The sequence below is a fragment of the Scylla paramamosain genome, unplaced genomic scaffold, assembly GCF_035594125.1.
Source record: "Scylla paramamosain isolate STU-SP2022 unplaced genomic scaffold, ASM3559412v1 Contig14, whole genome shotgun sequence".
Lineage (NCBI taxonomy): Eukaryota > Metazoa > Arthropoda > Malacostraca > Decapoda > Portunidae > Scylla > Scylla paramamosain.
Window position 1 is genome coordinate 515001 of NW_026973679.1, and position 21492 is coordinate 536492.

The 21492-nt window shown below is 40.8% G+C and overlaps 1 protein-coding gene across 1 annotated transcript in view; it reads right to left on the reverse strand.

Moving 5' to 3' along the window:
* Window positions 1-15412, reverse strand: part of LOC135097206 (E3 ubiquitin-protein ligase arkadia-B-like) — an 86115-nt gene extending 70703 nt beyond the window's left edge. Inside the window, exons 1-2 of the mRNA XM_063998982.1 lie at window positions 15354-15412; window positions 14918-15122 (exon numbers count right to left, since the gene is read on the reverse strand). Coding sequence (XP_063855052.1) covers window positions 14918-15122; window positions 15354-15412 — 264 coding nt within the window. The remainder of the gene's footprint in view (window positions 1-14917; window positions 15123-15353) is intronic.
* Window positions 15413-21492: the final 6080 nt, after the last annotated feature.

The following is a 21492-nucleotide window of genomic DNA, read 5'->3' on the forward strand; positions in this document are numbered from 1 at the left end:
GTTAAAAGATGCAGTTTTGCATTTTTTTTAAGATTTTTTACTTTTTTTTTGTCATTTTCAGGATTTTACGCACAATGTTTTTTTTTCATTACGTTGTGTTTTTTTTCTACCTTTTTGTCATCATTTATTATCCGTTATAATTATTTTCTGGGTTTTGACTTTATTTTGTTATTTATATTTCGTTATTTTATTTTATTTGATTTTTTTGCCATTTTAATTTTTATTATTTTCTGCTTTTTGCTTTTTCTCATTTTTTTGTCATTTCCTGGCTATTTTTTTACTTTTTCTTTATGCTTCTTCATTCACTAAGATTTTTTACTTATTACTATTTTCTTTTAATATTTTTTCTGACTTTTTTACCATTTTTTGGCTTTATTTCTTTTTGTCATTATTTTCTAGCTTTTATACTTTTCTTTGTCACTATTTTCTAGATTTTTAATTATTTGTTATAGAAATTTTCATTTTTTTTTACTTTTTATTGATATTGATTATTTTAATGTTTTGTAGTTGTTTTATGTTTTTTACTATTTTTCTTATATTTTCTCTTTTTTGTAATTCCTTTTTCCTTTTTTTCTTTTTTTCACAATTTTCTGGCTCTTTACTTTTTTATTATTTTTTTTCTTATACTTACAATTTGCTTTTTTTTACTATTTTATTTTCATTATTTTAATCTTTTGTAATTATTTTATGTTTTTTTTTTCTTACTCTTCTGCTTATCTTTCTTATTTTATTGTAATTATTTTTTTTTTACTTTTCTCATGTTTGTTATTATTTTGTCTCACTTTCTCATTATTTTGTGGAATATTTTTTACATTTTTTGTCATTATTTTCTTCCATTTTCACTCTTATCACTTTTGTCACTTTTTGTCCCTTTCGTCATTTTTTTTTTATTTTTGTCATATTTTTTACTTTATCAATATTTTATGCTTTTTTACTCTTTTTGTCATTTTCTGCCTTTTTATTTTTTAGTCATTCTGTTCTGGGTTTTTAGTTTTTGTAATTATTTTCACTTTTTTACTTTTTTGTCATTATCTTGCGGGTTTTTTCTATTTTTGTCGCTATTTTTCACTTTTTGTCGCTATTTTGTTTAGTTTCCTTTCTTGTCAATATTTTATTTTTTTTTACTTTTTTTCATTATTTATCTTTTTTTTCATTTTTGTCATTTATTTTTTTGTTCTAATTATTTTCTGGATTTCCACTTTTGTCATTTCTTTATTGATGTTTTGTCATTATTTTTTTGGTTTATTTTACTTTTTTGCTATTATTTTCATTTTTTGTCATTATTATTTTTTACTTTTTTTCATTATTATTTTCTTATTATTTTCATTTTTTTTCTTTTTTATTATTATTTTTTTATTATTTTCTTTTTTTACTTTTCTTCATTATTTTTTTTTATTATTTTCTCTTACTTTTTCATTATTATTTTTTTTTACTTTTTTCATTATTATTATTTTTTTAATTTTCATTATTATTTTTTTTAACCTTTTATCATTATTATAATTTTTTTTATACTTTTTTCATTATTATTTTTACTTTTTTTCATTTTTTTTTGTTTTCTGTTATTTTTTTACTTTTTGTTTTATTATTTTTTTTTACTTTTCATCATTATTTTAGTTTTTAATTATCCTTACTATTTTTTTCATTATTTTCAGCTTTTTTTTTATTTTAGTCAATGGTTTCTTGTCATCATTTTCTGCTTTTATTTTTTTCACTACTTTCTGGCTTTTTTCAAAATTGTTTTCTCATTATTTTCTGACTTATTTTTTTATCATTATTTTATGGTTTTTTTTTTTTACTTTGATGTCTTTCTTTCTTTTTTATATTTTTTTTCTCACTATTTTTTCATTATTTTTGTTTTTATTACTTTTGTTATTTTCTGGATTTTTTTTTACTTATCTTCCTTTTCCTCATTATTATTTTTTTTTTTTTACTTTTTCGGTATTATTTTCTGTTTCTGGTCACCATTTTTTGGCTTTTTTATATTTCTAATTACTTGCCATAATATTCTGCCTTCTTTACTTCAACACTATTTCCATAATTTTGTAAACTTTTTTTTATTTTTGGTAATTTTTGTTTCATTTTTTTCACATTTTTTTTTTTTGTCATTTTTTTTTTTTTTACTTTTCCCATTATGATTTTTTTTTCTTTTTCTCATCATTTTGTGGCTTCCTCTCAGAATCTAGTTTTTCGGTGGTGAGTCACGTGATTACATCATTAAAAGATACTATTTTTCTTCCTTTTTATTCAATGTTTTCCGTTTTCCAAACGCAGTCTTCTTTCTCAGTGGACTAATAATTAAGTCAGACTTCTTAAGTTACGGTACAGTATTTTGTTTGTTTTTTAATCTTTTTTATCATTATTTTTCCTTACTTCTTGTTTTCTTAGTGGAGAGTCACTTAATTAATTTGTTTCCTCGTTAAGATTTTTTTTCTATTTTTTCCTTGTTTTTATTTGTGCCATTGTTCTTTTGTTTCCTCTCACTGTTAATAGCCGTATTTCACCAGTTTTCCTCCCACTATCAATGGCTGTTTCACCAATACTGGATAGAATTTTTCTTTTCTTTGTTTTTTGTCGTTGTTTTGGTTTTCACAATCTTGATCCTCAGCAAGTTAACACTCAAATCGTAGCATTCTAAAATAACTTGTATAAAGATTTTTTTGGTGGATTTTTATTTTTTTTATATTTTGTCATCGTTTTCTGATTTGCTCTCACTCAAAATATTTAGGCATCTTATTTAATGAAGATACTTTAATTACTTTTTTTTTTCTATTAATTTCTGGTTTCAACGGCGGATTGACAGTCGATTAATATACTTCATAGGTTATGAGAGCAAAGACTTTCTTGTTACTTTTTTTTACTTTATCTTTTTTTATCTTTTAATTTCTTTTACGTCATTATTTTTCATTTAGTGTCACGAATGTTCTTGTTCCTCGCTGAAGAATCACTCAGTTGTTTCGTTAATAACAGATAGATTAATATTTCTTTTTTTCTTTGCAAATTTTAAGCGCTTTATTTTTTTGTTATTAATTTCTGGATTTCACTCACCACCTTGTTCCTCAGTGGAATCACTTAGTGTTCTTGCTCCTTAATTAATGGATGAAAAACTTCTTTTTGGTCTAATTTCGGGTTTGGATTGACAAGCATGTTCCTCAGTAAAGACTCAGTGCTTAGGCTTCTTAATCCATAGTTAGAAAGCTTACTTTGTTTTTGTACTTTCTTTTTCCCCAATTTTCTCGGTTGCACTGACTAGGATGGTCCTCAGTGCGAGTGACTCAGTGTTTAGCGGCTTGCGACCCGTGATGGAGGCTCTGCGCACTAGTCCGCCCTTTCTTCTGTTTCTGTGAACGCAGCCGAGCCTTAAGGGCAGCCACCTCTCGGGCCCATTTCACTCGCGCGGGGCCTGAGGGTGGCGGCTGTGATTCCAGTACCTTCAAATCCAGATCAGGTTTATAATCAGTAGGTAGGCTGTAATGGGTGTCGATCTTACAGCGGACGGATTTCAGATTTATTTTGTTGTAGCGCTTTTTCTTCTCTCCTGACATTTGATTGTTTCTTTTCAGCTGGCGGACATAACGGTAATGGCTACACGAGAACGTCTTCTTTCTTAACTCCAGTTCCTTCTTTACCTTCATTCTCGCCGTCATGTTCTTCACCGGTGTTGGTGGGGAGGCCTTCCACCACCTCCACTTGCTGCTTACATTGGCCATCGCGGTGTTCTTGTGGCGGCAAGTCATTACCTTCTTTTTCAAATGTTGATCCTTCCCTATATTCTTCCGCGTCGTCATTTTTTCCACCGGTGATGTTGTCTTCACATTGCCAAGCGACACACTCTCTCTCTTCTTTCTTAAAAGCATTGCTTTCCGTATCTTCTCTCTCCTTGTACTGTTCTTCACGATGACTTTGGTTAAAGACAAAAGTTTGGTTATAGAGGGAAGGTTAACTTTCTCAGTAACGTCTTGTTTCTCAGCTTCCTTCTCAAAATTTTGTCCCTCTTTAATTTCCTTATCTGCATTGTCTTTCTCAGGAGAGGTACTTTTCACATCTTCAACAACCACTTCCTTCTTTCCAGTGTCATGCGCATCATAGTCTTCCGAAACACTAGTCTCCTTTCCTTCAAGAGTATTAGCTTCCTCGCCTTCATGATATTCATCGTCTTTTTCCTGAACTAGCTGCATTTCACTCATTTTTGCTGGTTTCATTTCCTTCTCGGTAACTTTTTGTTTCTCAGTATCTTCTTTCTCTTCCTCATCTGTCTTCTCTGTTTTTGTAGGGACGCTTTCCACATCTTCGGTGTCTCCTTCAGTCTCTTCAGACTCATTTTTATCATATTCTTCCCAAACTGCGCTCTTCTCTTCTGCTGGATTCTTTTCGACACTTTCCGCGTTTTCATTGTGTTTTTCGTGAACTAGCTGTACTTCACTCATTGTTCCTGATTCTTTCTTCATCTCTGTATGATTTTGTTCCTCTGTATCTCCTTTGTCTTTCTTATTAGTCGTATTTTCATCAGCATTATTCTTTGTCTCGCATGGAATGTCTTTCTTGTGTATTTCCTGAACCTGAATGATCTGGTTTTCTTTGTTTGTTTCTTTAGGCTTCATAGACGCCTGCTTATCGCGACGGACGGTACGAGGTGCGCTGCGCTGCTGTTGGCGTGCAGCAGGAGCGTCTTTGTTGAATGACCGCACGTTCTTGGTTTGCATGGGGATTACTGGCGGCAACTTTACAATTTCTGGAGTTGTTATGATGTTAACGGGTTTATCTTTCTTCTTAAAACTGTTGAACAAGGAAGTCGCGTAGTCGATCTTTACTTGGTTTTCGTCATCCCCGCGTTTAGCGCACTCGTACTTATCGTTCTCTTGTAACGGCTTATTTTTCTGTTTCTCAGCGGCATCGGTCTCGTCGCCGCCTGAAGCCGCTCGGTCCTTTTGAACAATTTTGAAGCTGGTTTCCGTGACATAAAGAACGAACTTTTCTGAATTTCGGTTCTCCATCTCTTGAAGGAAGGTTGCCAGGCGGCCAAAGAGGACAACCTTCTTTCCGCGCCGCTGCTTGATGGAGACCTTGACGGCCGTCTTGCCTGGCGTCCAGTATTCGCGGAAAACCAAGCCGTCCATGTACATCACAGTCTCCAGAGACGTGTACTTCTGGAGACTGGGTTCTTCTTTATGCGGTTTGAAAAAGAATTTGGCTACCTTCTTGAAGCGAGGCCCTCGTGGCCAGCAACAGCAGAAGAAAGATTTCGCGTCGGGATCTCCCATGGATACTTTGACAGTGCGTGGGGGGCCGCGGAGAATGTCGCCATTCTCCACGACACACTCCCCACGCATGTATGTGCTGAAGGAGCGTCTACCATCCATCCTGTCTCCTGTCATCTGACAGACTGAATGTCCCACTAGGGTACACTAGTATTTAGGATACCTGAGGTGCTTGGAAAATGCTTCACACTGGAGAGTTTGGAGTTGTGAAGCAATGCACACAGTGTTGCCGCCTTGCAGAGCACCGTCTTTAGGGTTCACAGGCAGGGATGCACGTGCACCACGGATAGGGTGTTGGGGCTCGGGAGGTGATCCTGCACTGGCAACTGTGATCGGGCGCGACCAATAGGAAACTTGAGCTGCATTGCAACAGCCAATCACAAACCACCTTTTATTATTATTATTATTATTATTATTATTATTATTATTATTATTATTATTATTATTATATAATAATAATAATAATAATAATAATAATAATAATAATAATAATAATAATAATAATAATAATTATTATTATTATTATTATTATCCCTCCACCTCCATGACTGTTCATCCAAATTATTCTCTACCTGTAAATACCAAACTTGCGTCACCTAATCTGGACACGACCCGCTAACTCTTGCCTAACGGGAACCTCGCAGCATGGGAGGGGGAGAGGAAGGGCAGAGGTTATTACAAGGCCTTGGAAACACACAGGGCGGGTCAGGTTAGGTATTATCTGCGCTCACTAAAGTTCACGTGAAGTCAAAGAAGTGTGTGTGTGTGTGTGTGTGTGTGTGTGTGTGTGTGTGTGTGTGTGTGTGTGTGTGTGTGTGTGTGTGATTTTTTTTTTACTATTGTATGGTGTATTTTTAAGCCTCTCTCTCTCTCTCTCTCTCTCTCTCTCTCTCTCTCTCTCTCTCTCTCTCTCTCTCTCTCTCTCTCTCTCTCTCTCTCTCTCTCTCTCTCTCCCTAGCATTTAACGCAAGCGGATTCTCTTGTGTGAAATGTTGTATGGTTGTATGTTACGAGAATTTATTTACACACACACACACACACACACACACACACACACACACACACACACACACACACACAGGAGGCACATATGGTGAGTCAACAACAAATATGCTAAAAAGAACAAAAACAATCATACAAACATTTATATTCGAAAAGGGAAAGCAATACAACTAAAAAAAAAAAAATACAAAGATAAATGTACAAAGACACACAGAAAACAGCAATGGAGAGACAACAGGTACGTAGGAGGACAAATTTGTATAGATGGGGAGATAAGAGGGGAGGGGAGAGGACAGGAGAGAAGAGGGGAAGAGAGGAAAGGAAAGGAGAGGAGAGGAGAGGAAAGGAGAGGAGAGGAGAAGAGAGGCTAAGAGAGAAGAGAAGCGAGTTAGGACTGAAGTGAAACGAAGTGAAATAAAATGAGAAGAGGGAGAGAAGAGAAGAAAGGACAAAAAGAGAGATAAAAATTAAAGTTGAAGAGAAATGAGGAGACAAGATAAAGGAAAAGAAATGGAGATGAAAGCAGCATAGGAGAAATGAGAAGAGAAGAGAGGAGAAATAAGAAAAGAAGAAAATACCAGAGAAAAGGAGAAAAAAAATCTGAAATGACGATACGTGAAAGAAGAAGAGATGATGAAACAAGCATAGATAAAAATAGCAGAGATAAAGAAAGAGAAACAGAAGAGAACAAAGGACACTTACTATCAACACACACACACACACACACACACACACACACATACACACACACACACACACACACACTTCCCCTTAGCCAGGCGCAGAAGGGCGCGCGATATCAACTTGCCTAACCGGAACCTGAAGCTGCTGCTGTTACCGAGCCGCCGCAGGTGTGATAATGACAGGTGTAGTGGTGAGGGACGCGACACTGGCGAATCATTAGGTGGTGGCGCGGAATGTAGCGAGGTAGAGCAGCGGTAACAGTGCTTGAAGTCCAGTAAATGAGACGCCAGTGTGTGTGTGTGTGTGTGTGTTTAATGGGCCGTGAATAGTATGCATATTACTATTCGTTCGTGTTGATTTGACTTTGTTAATTTGTAATGTGTGTTTCTTGTGTTTCGTGTGAATTCTAATTTGTTGTCGGTATCTATCTATTTATGTATCTACCTATCTATCTATCTATCTATCTATCTATGAATCTGATAGAAAGCATTCATGTGATGAGCAGAGAGAGAGAGAGAGAGAGAGAGAGAGAGAGAGAGAGAGAGAGAGAGAGTCTGTCGTCCCACATCTGCCTCTCATTCCAAAGTTATCTGCGTAAAGTTCTTTCATTAGGGTTTATTTTACGCCTCCGTGCTCCTTTTTCCTTCCATACAATGCGGCCGTGAAGAGGAGATAGAGAACATGAAGTGGAGGGAAGTCGATGAAGAAGGAAGAATAGAAAAAGTTAGGAGAGGAGAGGAGAGGAGAGAGGATAAGGAGGAGGAGGAAGAGGAGAAAGAGGATAAAGAAGGGAATATGAAGTGGTGTACTAGGAGTGAAGGAGAGAAAAATAAATAAAGAGCGAATAGAAGGTAGATGAAATGATAAAAGGAGCGAAAGGAATGTAATAATGATGAAGTTGATATTAGTGGTTGTGATGGTGATGATGGTAACTTGATAGACACTCGTGGTGGTGGTGTTAATGGTTGTGATGATGTATGTGGTGGTGTATTGCTGTTTGTGGTAGGACTTCAGGTGGTGGTGGTGGTGGTGGTGGTTCTGGTGTTGGTGGATGGTAACTGTTAGGAATAAAGAGACCAGAAATGAAATCAAAATATTTACGAACAATATTGGTACATGAGAGAGAGAGAGAGAGAGAGAGAGAGAGAGAGAGAGAGAGAGAGAGAGAGAGAGAGAGAGAGAGAGAGAGAGAGAGAGAGAGAGAGAGAGAGAGAGAGAGAGAGAGAGAGAGAGAGCTAAAAGTCGAGGATAGGGTGCTATAATTGGCTTTCATTTCACTTCAAACACTCATTTACGCAAGAGTCCGCCAATTAAAGAGGAGTCTCCCGCCACGACGCGTCCGGTGTTCATTATCACTGAGTAAAAACACCGCGTGGCTGGAAATCTATCACCTGTGCACAGTAAAAACACCGCGTGGCTGGAAATCTATCACCTGTGCACTGGAAAGACAAAGGTGCGAAAAAAAAGTGCAAGAACCTGAAATGGAAGCAGTTATCGTACTTACAAATTAATGAAACAAAAAAAGATAAAATAAAAGACTATTCAGTTTCAATAAATGAAATATGAAGTTATGAAAAGAAAATAATAAATGATTGTCTAAAATTATTGCGCTACTTCTATACAAATTAATTAAACAGAAAGGATGAAACAAAAGGACAATTCAGTTTCGGTAAATGGATACGAAGTCATGAAAAGAAAATGGTTAGCGATTGTGTAAACCATTGCTAAGGTAAGTTTACCACACCCCAATACAAATTAATCAAGCTGAGAAGGTAAAACAAAAGACGATTCAGTTTCTGTAAATCACATGTAAAATTCCGAAGAGAAAAAGGAATAAATAATAAAGTAATGATGCCGCTAAGATTGCCCAACTCCAATACAAATTAATCACACAAAAATATAAGAAAAAATTAAATTAAATGTGAAATTCTGAGAACAAAATTAACAAATGATAGTCTAAAAATATGGCTGCGTCTGCCCTACCACAACACTTTATAATACATTAATACGGTAAGAAATTATACATGGACTTGAAGGGGAACACTTAAAGAAAGATAGATAGGCAAGGCTTGGATAAAGCACCGAATACAACAATACGTATGGCGTCTCCTCGGTCATCCTTTCAAAACTGCAAACACTGATGACAACTGCGCAGTTTCATACACGACAAAAATGTTTTCGAATCATTAATCTCTCCTGCATTGCCTGATGAAGGGAGCTGCGGGAAAAACTGTACTGCAATACTTTTACGCATTTTACAATCGCATGTGTTCGGCATTTGAGGAGTACAAATATTGGCACAAAGCCTCTGCGGGGGGTACGTGTATGGATTAAAAAATAGATGCAATTGCAAAAATGTTTGTAAATGGTGAAAAGAGCGCGTTTTCTTTCATGAATATACATATTTCAGACGGAAATATTTTGTAGATACGCTTTTAGTTGAAGGTAAAGTCTGAAACTTACTTCAGTAACTGGCACGACTAAGGGATCAACACGCGCCGCATCACTGACAACAGCAGCAGCTATTCCTTCCTGTGACTCCCGGTGGGCCCCAATCCAGACGTCCTTGGCATTCCAAAAAGTGTCGGCAGAATATATGAACAGACCTCGAGGCCTTGTCCTTGGTCTTTAGTTGTCTCTTACGAATAATGAGCATGATCGAACCCCAGGGAGGAGTGGCACTTATACCTCGTGATTCATGTCCTGCACGCGAGCACGGGTTGGCGGCCTGAGGTATGCAGCATTACGTTATGATTGGTCGCACGGAACAATACCTGAATTGATAAGTTGCCTCTCCGCTAATATCTGTGATTATGCGAGGGCAAGCATTATCGAAGGCTTTATTTCTCTTCCCTAGGTTGTTCTTCAGTGTCTGTCCCGCAACAGCAAGGCACGGCAAGGCACATAGACGGACTGAGTCTCCTGTTCTTTGTCATGTGGCACATATATCGACAACGCCAAGTGGTGCTGAGCGAAGAGTTTTTATCCTAACTCAGCACCGTAGCTTCCCCGTGTGTACAGCCCCGAGACTAACACCTCTAAGAAGCTACGAACTGGACACCAATTGCTGGAAATCCGTCGACAAGTTAACAGGCCAAAGTCTCGTTCGTTATCTAAATTAACCACATAAATCGTTCCACTAACTAGAAACAGCCATGCACCACCCAACGAATCGAGGAAGAGCTCTCAATCTGTTAGGGCCTGGCGCGGCTCTTCCTGGGTCTGTGAGGTGAATGCAGCCCACTGGCCGCCCGAGTTAAGTCCACACTGGAAGAATGGAACAGCAGCTGGTGCCGTCTTTAGTTATTACAGTGATTATACCCCCTGCGGCTACCCGAGTTACGTCCACAGAGGATGCATGGAGCAGCAGCTGGTGGCATATATAGTTATTACAGTGATTGCACCCCCTGTGGAAGAATGAAGCCGCAGCTGGAGGTGTCTATAATTATTCTCTTTAAGGCAGGATTCCTCGCTCCCTCCTGACTGATAGAGGAACGACTGCGCTGAATATCTTAATGCACCTAAGGAAATTATGGGGATTTCAAGAAAATTTCAAAAAATCACGTTTGCGTGGCGTGTGCACATAAACACACACACACACACACACGAGCAAGCACAGCAAGCACAGCACAGCATACACGAACAGTCTCCCGCCGGCGGAACATGCAATCATCACGAGCGGACGGAGAGCAAAACCCCTTCCCTCCCCGCCTCGCCACACCGTTTCTAAATACCCATCTGAATGTAAATCACACCGGCAGCAGGACGCGCCAATATTCATGGCTACTGCAGTGACGGAGAGGCGTGCACCACCTCACGGAGACTGCGCCGCCACGACAACTGAATAAATAAGCAAATAAATATATACATAGATAATGAGACCTTGAGATTACGTATATAAATGCATAGTTTCCACCTGTTATTATCTTTATCTGTTCTTAGAGACGTAATATGCTCAGTCATTTTTTATTCTTTATGATGTTTTTTTATTTATTTTTTTTGACAGACACATTCTCTCTCTCTCTCTCTCTCTCTCTCTCTCTCTCTCTCTCTCTCTTGCCCTCCCAATTCAGTGATTTATTTTGAGCCAGGCCAAAATATCTCTCACAACAATTGCTGACACACAGTTTTAGTTGATAGGTCCTGGCGATACTTCCATAATTTTCTATTACCCAGCAGCCTCCTACCTGCCCTCCTCTCCCAGCTGGAAGTGACGCGAGTATTGTAGAATCAGTTCACAGAAGTCGCGGTGCCTTTCATTCAAGTAACTGTGCATTCTGTCCTCGTGGAAGTTGTAATATCATCCGTGTCTTGCCTTTATGTTTTCTGTTATTTTTCTTGTTATTTTTCACTTGTTCCTGTCTCATACTTTTTTTTTCTATCTTAGCCACGTTTTCCTCTCTCTGGTCTTCGTCTGGTCATCTTTTTCTTAGGTTGTCTAGTGTCCGTCTTCTGCTTTTCAATCTCTTCTTTGTTTTATTTATAGTCCTCCTCCTCCTTATGTTTGGGTTTTGTATGGTTGTCTTCTTGTTCTTTGTTAAGTTGTGTTCCTTCTTGGGTCCTCGTCCTTCATCTTCGCCTTGTTTATTATCTTTCTCCTCCTGTTTAAGTTTCGTCTGGTTTTCCTCTTGTTCCTTGGTTACTAATTTTCGTCTCCTACCTTTCATTCTCCTCTGCTTTATTTAGTCTTACTGCTGCTCACTAGTGCCAGGAATCCCTCTCTACCTCTGACTCAAGGATCGAGACGCGGGCAGACGAACATTTTCCACAAAGGAGATTAACAAACAAGAAACACGCCTATGAGAAGGAAAATTGGCCAACAAACTAGATTAGAATGGAAAATTGAACAGTGAAAAAAAAAAAGACATGGGGAGAGAGAAAGACAATGAGACAGAGAGGAAAGGGAGGGAGATGGGGAGGAAGAGAACGAGGAAAGGAGGGAGGAAGGAAGCTGATTGCGGTGTGCTGCATCAAAAGCTCTCAATTTGTCATCCTCAATGGGATAATACCCGAGTTTACGAGTAATTGTTTCCCTCTCGGCACGAATGCTGTAGACAGGGCGGCATGCTGCTCTCGTAGGGAATGGCAGCGGAATGGGAGAGGACGGGGAGAGGGGGGGACAGACTGCTTGGGTTGACTGGGAAATGGAGGAGTGTGGAGTGCAAGGTGGAGTTTGGCAGGGAGTGGAATGTTAGTGGGGGGAAAGTAAGAAGGACAGGAGGTTAAGATCTTGGTTGCAGAGGGTGGAAGTGAAAAAGGTGATAGGGTGTGGAATGCAAGGTGGAATTTGCATTTACGGAGCAGATTTAGGTGGATAGATGGAAAGAAGACTGATGGTGTGGAGTAGAAGTGGAGGTGGGGAGATGAGAGTGAAGGGAAGATGAAGTGAAGTGAAGCGACGATGGGGAGATAGTAGATTGATTGATACAGGAGGAGGAGGTGCAGTGTGGAGTGCATGGCAGGGGTGTAATGGGGAGGAGGCAGACAGCTGGAAGGAGAAGGCAGAGTGTGGGGAGGAGGAGGGTCTGGGAAGAGAAATGTAGGCTGAGCATAGTGGTCGGGTAATGGTAAATACATGCATGAACTGTCCTCGTCTCCCCGAAATTGCCCTAATGACCCACTTACTGCCACACAAGCCGCTGCTCATCTCTTCTTATTTCTTGCCTTTTACGCACGCCAAGGAATGCACACCACGAACATTCCACATGAATTTTACACAAGATAAAATAAGATCTTTGGGTCAGCGTGCTAACTATGGTGGATCCCTGTCAGAGAATATATATATATATATATATATATATATATATATATATATATATATATATATATATATATATATATATATATATATATATATATATATACCTGATAAATACAAGAATATACTCGTATATACCACGAGCATGCACGAGTTCATATTATGGTCGCATTTTGAAGTGTTTTACGACATATGGAAACCGTACACACAAACACACACACACACACACACACACACACACACACACACACACACACACACATACACACAGAAGGACATCAATGCATAATGCAACATATATATTTTTTCTCCTTTATATATAAATATTTTTGCAATCGTTGTTTTGCATTACATGTATTTCACCGACATTGAACAAATCACAATGTCGGAGCTGAATTATTGCATTTTTACAATAGATTGCAATCGCTGATATTATTATTATTATTATTATTATTATTATTATTATTATTATTATTATTATCATCATCATCACCATTACCATTATTTTCGCAAACAAGATACCGGTAACTATGAAGGTCGTTTAAGTTACGTTATGGGCACGGCAACACAACACACACACACACACACACACACACACGTCCAGGTACTATTTCGGTGTATTGGTGTGCTCTGATGTGGCCTAATTAAACCTACGCGGGGAGCCGAATGATCACGTCTCGAAAATGGACACTGCACATCATTACTATCTATTCACGTCAAAGCAAGTCCGTCAAACTCTCAAGATTTGTTCAAAGATTATTCGATACACTGGTGAAGCGCTTCGTTAATCATCACCATTAAAACTACAAGATTCTACAGCAGGAAAATGGTCTTCAATGCTTAGAGAGGGAGGGATTAGACAGCGCTCGCTACACTGGTACACCGCCTTAGAAGTACTGTGTTACATTGTCGATACATTTGCACAATTCTTGGCTTACATCACGTGCCTATTCTTTGCGTGTCCGATATGAATTAAGATTATCAAAGTTCCTATAGACATGCACATATAAAGAACGTCTGACCTTATAGAATGATACGGCTGGGTAAGTTCAGAGGGCGGCCACTGGTTTAATGCATCATATATATGTAAATTGCCTATACTGGGAAATTGATGTACAAATGCACCACTACATCATGCCGCCAGTCCCGCCACCGACCCCGAGCTGCCAGGATGGTGTTCGTGTGGCGAGGCGAGGCAATTTGTTGAAGGCTACACTGATTAGTTTCTACGTTAAATATCACTTTCATTCACCATACTCTTACTCTCATTTCACTATCCTTTCCATGTTCTTCCCGCTAATTCAATAATCGTATCAATAATGCGAGAAAGGAAATGAATTATACATGTTTATCTATCGTGACTGCATTCCAGAGCTTCAAAGATTCCACTCCAAGTGAATCATCTCATTCACTTCACGCTTCTAGAAACATGAAGCGTCTGTGTATCTATGAATACGAGAAAGAAGTGCAACATTTATCACTATATTCATGATGACTTCATTCCGGAGCTTCAACGATTCGACTTCAAGTGAGTCGGCTTCGCATTCCTCCAAAGCTCTGCAGCTTATGAATTGGGGTGGTGGAGACGTGTGGCATCATCGGTGGCTACTCCTGCAGGATGAAGCGTACACCGAGTCGCTGATATACAGAACAGCCAGCAAAGCTTTCTAACTGAACTGACCTCCAAGCAGTAATCGTTGCATGAATTAAAGAGTCCTTAAATATTATGTAATAAACTTATTACTCACATAGTTGCCACGTGTCTCCATACGCTCTCTCTCTCTCTCTGAGCAACATGACGTGTCACATATTATAAGATGCGAAAACATATCTTATACTGAGTAAAAACCTTATATAAACATCTACAAAGGGAGAGGAGGAGACGGTGAAGAGAGAGGATTACGTGAAGGAGTGGGAGAAGGGGAGGGGAGGAGGCGAGGGGGAGGAAGACATTGAGGGAGGAGCATAAGATGGAAGCGCGGGAAAATTTATCCTCGACAAAGTGGTATGATTCATTGCCTTCTACATAATATATCGTGTGTACTTCACCAGTAAGGCTTACTGTGGTGCGCGAAGACCGTGTTTGCAGTGTGAGAGAGGATACAAAGGAGGCACAGCTGATATGTAAGCAGCTGATACAGTCATGGCGGGGTGGCGGGGTAGGGAAGGGAATTTCCTGCTACAAGGGGAAGTCTAGTCACTTCATATAAACACTAACCTCCTTTTGTTGCAATGACCACGTGAGGTGTTGGGAGAAGCCAGTGCCAGCCTCAGTACTGAGTTGTGTTCGCTGTGTCAAGGGTTGTGATGTCTTCCTCAGCGCTTCCGCAATGCTCCTAGTGTCCTGAGGCGGCAGCAATCGAGCGTATATCAAAAGCGCGGATTCGAGAAAGCGACCGCGTTCGAAACTCACCCTTAAAGTACTATCAAATGCGCGGCAAGGTTAATCCGTTCACTCGCTGTGTCATTGAGAATCATTCGGTGTGTCATATTCTAACGCGCTTTTGATAGCAATATATCAGCAACGTTTTCCGCGCTTTTGATATGCCAATCCGCGCTTTCGTAAAACGCCGTGCTGTGTGAAGAGGATACGAGGGGAAGACGTTCAGATGTAAATGAGGGGAGGGAAAGAAGACCTGTGGATATGGCTGTACTTGGCGACCTTTCTGTTGATCCTGCTGTAGGGGACGAGGTGTTGCACGCGTACTGCCATTCTGTGAGTCTCCATTTGCTATTTATCTCCTTCAATAACTAATTTCTTGGTGTTAATTTTGTGTTGTCTTTGTGGCGGTGGCGCTGTGGTGGCGTCTGACGAGAGGTAAGGGGCTTGTTTAGTGTTTGTTCGCTAATTGTAGTCAGTTCTTAGCATCGTTTTCTGTTCTAGTGGATCATGGAGCCGAGCACAGCAGCCAGGCGTCACAGTACAAGTCCGGGTTTTTCTCAGCCATCTTGTTCCTTACATACAGATAATCCCTGGGTGAACCGCTCCTCCTCCTTAGTCTTCCTCGGTGCAGTGGCTGTTTTATTATAATTTTGCGTGTTAATGCATTACTAAGAGGTCTGCAGAAACGTATGTAAATTATATTAATTTTTAATACGTTGGTAGGAACCCAGCAGAAAAGAGTGTACATAATTGCTAAGCCAGGGGGTCGGTAATCATGATTAATATTGCAGTGCACCAAGATTCAGGAAGCTTCTCCTGGTGTGTGCTGGGGAAATAAATGAGCTTGCGTTCCCGCGTCTTTCAAAACATCCACCAATATTCCGTCCTCTCCCGGGCCTTTCTTGCTTCGTTCCTTGAAGGGCAGAGGCTACAGCGTTCGTTGTCATCTGGTGAAATGTTTACTGCTCTCATCGTGATATTAAAACACTGAAAGTATGCGTGCATATTTTTCTGCCATTTCATTCTTATGGTCAATGGCTTCATCCTCTCCGTCTTTCAGAACCAGTCTTCGTTTGACTGAAAGGAAATCTCTGACTATTTTGAATGACTTTTACTTTTATATTTTCAACATTTATATATTTTTTTTCTTGGTCTTTTCCTTGTTAATTAATTTGTCAGTTTTATTTTGTCAATTTTTATCTCTTCTTTTAAACTGTGTATTCACTGTTCCTCTCACACCTTCAAAGGTCACCTTGTAAGATTTTTTTCCGTGTTGACATTTGCTGGAGTCTTTCCTCTGCACCTTCCACTGTCAAGTCTTTTCAAGTTTATTGTTACAGTGTCATCTTCAACAGTTACAGTCTGAAATATGTTATTTATTTAAAGTTTAAAATAATTTAAATTATGTATGGACAGCGGTGGTCTCACAGCCCCAGGTTGTATGAGAGATTCATTGCCTAGGACCTGCCTACTGAGGCGAGAGAGAGAGAGAGAGAGAGAGAGAGAGAGAGAGAGAGAGAGAGAGAGAGAGAGAGAGAGAGAGACCGCCTAGTATCTAAATACTCGTACGTGCTGCTATTCGCCCAATCCTTGTCACCTGTCTTCGGAAACGCGTGTTGCACATGTACTCGTGTAGCCAATAACTCGTGTGGAGGAAGCAGATTAACTGTGGAAATCTTTCTTTCACCTTTGGCGCTCCTCTGTACAAGGCGGAGAAGAGAAGGGCGGAGGATAAAACCAGAATTCCGCGCTCTTCACTGCAAGGTCCACGGCGCCCAAATTGAGGCGCCGTCCTCACTCACCCGCATGAAATGCGAGTAGTCTTCTTCCCTCCCTTCCTCCCTCCCTCCCAGCTTTTTCCTTCCGTCCCTTCCTCTCGTCCCTTTCCTTTCCTCTCCTGACCCTATCCTTCTCTTCCATCCCACCTTGCCTTTTCTGCTTCCTCCTCACTTCTTCCTCAGCTTCCTCCCCGCTCCGCTCGCTTCCTCCCTCCTGGATGATAAAACTTGAGACCTGCCAATATCAGGGCAATGCTTCATATCCGTGTCAGTGGTGGTGGTGGTGGTGGTGGTGGTGGTGGTGGTGGTGTGATGGAGAGTGAGTGTCCGTTTATTGTACATTCACTTCAGTATTGGGTAAGATCATGGCCGGGGAAGGTTTGCTCACTCCCTCCTCTGCTAATCCGTTTAATCTTGTTAACCATTATGTGGTTTTAATGCGCTCTCTTTTTGTGTGGGTGAGAAACTATTGTATTGGTAGTTCTCTTTCTTATGATTAGCTACGAGTAAATTATATGGATGGCATTTCTTTTTTCTACTGTCTTGAACGATTTGAAGAGCGCAGCATCAAGGCATCTCCAGATCTCATTTAACCTCCGCGACTGGAATCCCATTTCCATAACTTTTTTTTTCCGCGTAGCTGTAATTAACCCCCCCACCTTTTTTTCATGCAGCTCATGACTGTCCTCTTTACACGTTTAAAAATAATTTCAGGTTTATCTTTACAGTTCAGTATACGATGTGTATGTAATTCCGAGGGCAGTGCACCGAGGAGGAAGTCTTTAGTTTTGTATCTCGTGCCCTTTCGGTGTAAATAGAGGCGTGTGATTCGTTCTCGTGTCGTCGTGGTCTTTTTACCGCGTGAGAGCGAGAGATGGAAAGTCTGGGAGGGTATTCTGTCAGCCTGTCACCATCACTGGGCGTCTGGTTACCTGGCGTCACGTGTCCTCCCCGAGCGCTCACGGTTTTTATCTCCTCATGACTCTGTGGCCACTATGGTGAATCGCCCCCGCCCACACGTACACACAAGCTGGTACACACGAACAGGCAGGCAGACACATATGCACTTAACCACCTCTCTCTCTCTCTCTCTCTCTCTCTCTCTCTCTCTCTCTCTCTCTCTCTCTCTCTCTCTCTCCATCACGACACAAGGCAAGGAGACCCTTCACACACTCTGTGACGCCTTCCCCTTCCCTGGACGTCGTTTCTTCTCGGCAGTTTCCTTCCTCCTCGTCCACGACACACATTGATGCCATGAAGGTGAAGTGGGTGAGTGTTGAGGCAAGACATACATATTCATAAAATCAAGTACAGTTGAAGTTTCTATACCGATCAGGGGTGCTGCTGACGACTGTGGTTGGGAGGGGGGGGTGGTGGCCCTGGTGGTGAAGCTGGTTGGTTGTAGTGGTAGTGGAGATACTGGTGATGGTCGTCTGCAGTTGCCTCCTCCTCCTCCTCCTCCCTTTCTCCCTTTGTGTCTCTCCACTCCTAACATTGCACCTCACCTCACTCCCAGCATCACTTTTCACTTCCGTAAAACACACAACCAGCTCTTGCCTCACCTCTCACCCCACCTCACTCTCAATACTCCTCTCCCTCCCCCACCCCATCTCGCCCCTCCTGCGCCCCACAGCAAGACGTGTCCTCACATTCTCTCCCTTCTAACCGCCCTGGCTCACTGGAGTGCAATTCTCTCACGTGTAAATGGAGTGTGTGAACGGCAGGTGTTACAGTGATTAATGGCCGCGTTTGTATTAAGCTGTGACCAGAGGGAACATATGCCTTAATTCTGGCGGCGCGTCCTGGCGGTGATCCAGCAGTGCCCAAGCTGAACTGGCGGCGGGAAGGTGGTGCCGCCCTCCAGCCTCACTCCTCTCCCTTCCTCCAGTGTGTTAGTCACGTGGGGAATGTGTCTGCAGGTCGTCGTCACTCGCCAGCATTGATACTTGCTTCCCGGTATTGAGTCCCGGCACTGCTGATGTCTTGGTGCGTGTCGTGTTGTAGTAATGAGGCTGCACTGCCGCTTGCCATTTCACCTGAACGACAAATTGATTTGCCTAGATTTATTTGTTATTTACACTTACTTATGGGAAGAAAAAATGTATATATTTAAAAAAAAAAAATCAGTCACCTTAGTTTATAAATAAATGTTATTCCTCGGGACCGCCAACACCAACCATCAGATAAGATGCGGCGGGAATTAAGGAACATTTATCGAAAAGAATGTAAATCTTTGTGCGCCACCTGATGTGATTTTTTTTTAAGTATGTACGCTTTGGTGCTTAAATCTTCCTTGCCATCTGATGCAGAGCGAGAGGATCACTGGAATACTTGCAGCTAAATAAGAAGCAAGTGGAAGCCTTTCAAAGAGGAGATAAACCGAAGGATTATTGTGTGGTGGGGTGAGAGCGTTCAATATAGAATAAGCAGCTTGCCGCCACACACCAGCAAACTTATACCATCGCTGCGTGAAGGAAGGAGGGAGTTGAGGAGCGTCCTGCAATGCCCTTACGTTCACTGATCGCGGTTTGATGGTTTCATTGTGTGTGTGTGTGTGTGTGTGTGTGTGTGTGTGTACCGACAACGAGAGGAAGGGAATCGGCTGCTATGGACGACCAGATCTCTTGCTGAGGCCTGGCTCTCTCTCTCTCTCTCTCTCTCTCTCTCTCTCTCTCTCTCTCTCTCTCTCTCTCTCTCTCTCTCTCTCTCTCTCTCTCTCTCTCTCTCTCTCTAACCACCACCATAACCACCACCACCACCACCACCACCATTCTTCCTTATGCAATTCTGGGGAAACAAAAATTGAGGCTAGGAATCAAGGTGGTGTTGATGGGCAGGTTACGGCGCGCACCTCCAGTGAATGCAGCGGGAATGACTGTTCAACGGCCGTAAAGCTCCTGCAGCCGGGAATGAAGGCGCCTCGCTGCTCATGTGCCTTCCCCAGGGGGCGAAAATGAGACAGAGGCGTTTGTATATCACGGGGATGTGTGTTCAGGACCCCGGGGGCAAACTTAGGTCTGGTGTGCCGCACTCTTTGCTGCTGTTGAGGCCTTTGTGTGGTGTTACTCAAACCTTACTAACTGATGCCTGGCTGTGTTGTTCAGTGTTCTGTGTGGTGATACTGAAGCTTTGTTAAATGATGCTTGCTCTGTTCATTTTTTTTCTTGTGTATATGTGTGTGTTATTGAAATCTTTAATGGGTATCTGTCTGATTTCCTTCTGGCTTTCACACCCGCCTTGTGCTGCTGCTGTTGTTCCTCTCACCTGGTGGCGGTTAGAAAACAGAGGATGTGGGTTTGTGTTATTTTCGGTATATCGCTACACTGTTCTTTTACGAATACTACCCGAAAACACGTCCTTTATTTCCTCCAGTCATTTTTCCAAGTGTATCTGTAAATAGATTACCTTGCGATGTGCCCACTGTGACACACACACACACACACACACACACACACACACACACACACACACACACACACACACACACACACACACACACACCACCACCACCACCACCACCACCTGTGAGGCGAGATTTCCATGATGAATACAAAGTGGTTCCTTTCTTTCAAGATTAACAAGAGAGCAGAGTCCATTTTCTAAGCAAAGCGTCTTGAAGTGTTCAACAAACAACGCCAAGAAAACCTGACTTCTTTTTGAATGTGTGTGTGTGTGTGTGTGTGTGTGTGTGTGCGTGACTGTGTGCGTGACTGTGTGTGTATATGTGTGTGTGTGTGTGTGTGTGTGTGTGTGTGCGTGACTGTGTGCGTGACTGTGTGTGTATATGTGTGTGTGTGTGTGTGTGTGTGTGTGTGTGTGTGTGTGCGTGACTGTGTAACCTTCATGTGCACCACTGATGCATGTACGTGTGTAAGTTCACACACACCTTTTTAGTTCTCACTTTTCGTGTGTAATGATTGTTTTTTTTTTTTCCCGGCTCTCTTTAAATTTTCGTTTTCTTTTTCATCATTCCCTTCCTCATTTCTCTGTAGATCTGCTTTCTAGTCCTTTGTATGTTATCCTGTCCCTCTTCTTATGTAATTTTTTCCTTTTTTTTCTTCTTATTTCATTCTTTTACATTGATTTTTCATTTTCTATACTGCCTCTCCCATCTTCCGCATTTCTTTCTTTCAGTATTCATCTATTTTTCTTATTTCTTTGCGAAGTCCTTCATGATACAAACTGTTATCGTGTCCTATCCAGAGACAGGGAAAAATTCAACACGTGCATCGTCACAATGGGGTTTCCATATAGTAAGTGAGTGCTTTACGTAATTCATATTAAGTATTGCAGTACTTTATTTGTTGTTTTATATAAAGTCAGCTCAGCATAATCCTCTTGGCGAGCCTTATAAAATATTAATTTCGGTAATTATCAAAGCAAAATACTTTCCCTCATGCAAGTGTGTGTGATGACTATTTTTCATTTATTTATTTATTTATTTTTTATTTACAGATCCGTATCTTTGATAATGTAGCGGCCAGGCAGAGTACATTTAGTAATCAACGTTGAAGTATTTCCCGGTGGAAGGATGATGGATGAGCTGAGCTGAAAGAGAACAGGAATGAATAAGGGTCTGCGCAAGAAACAAAGCAAAAGGGGGAATACATTTTAGGTAAAGGTGTACTAAAT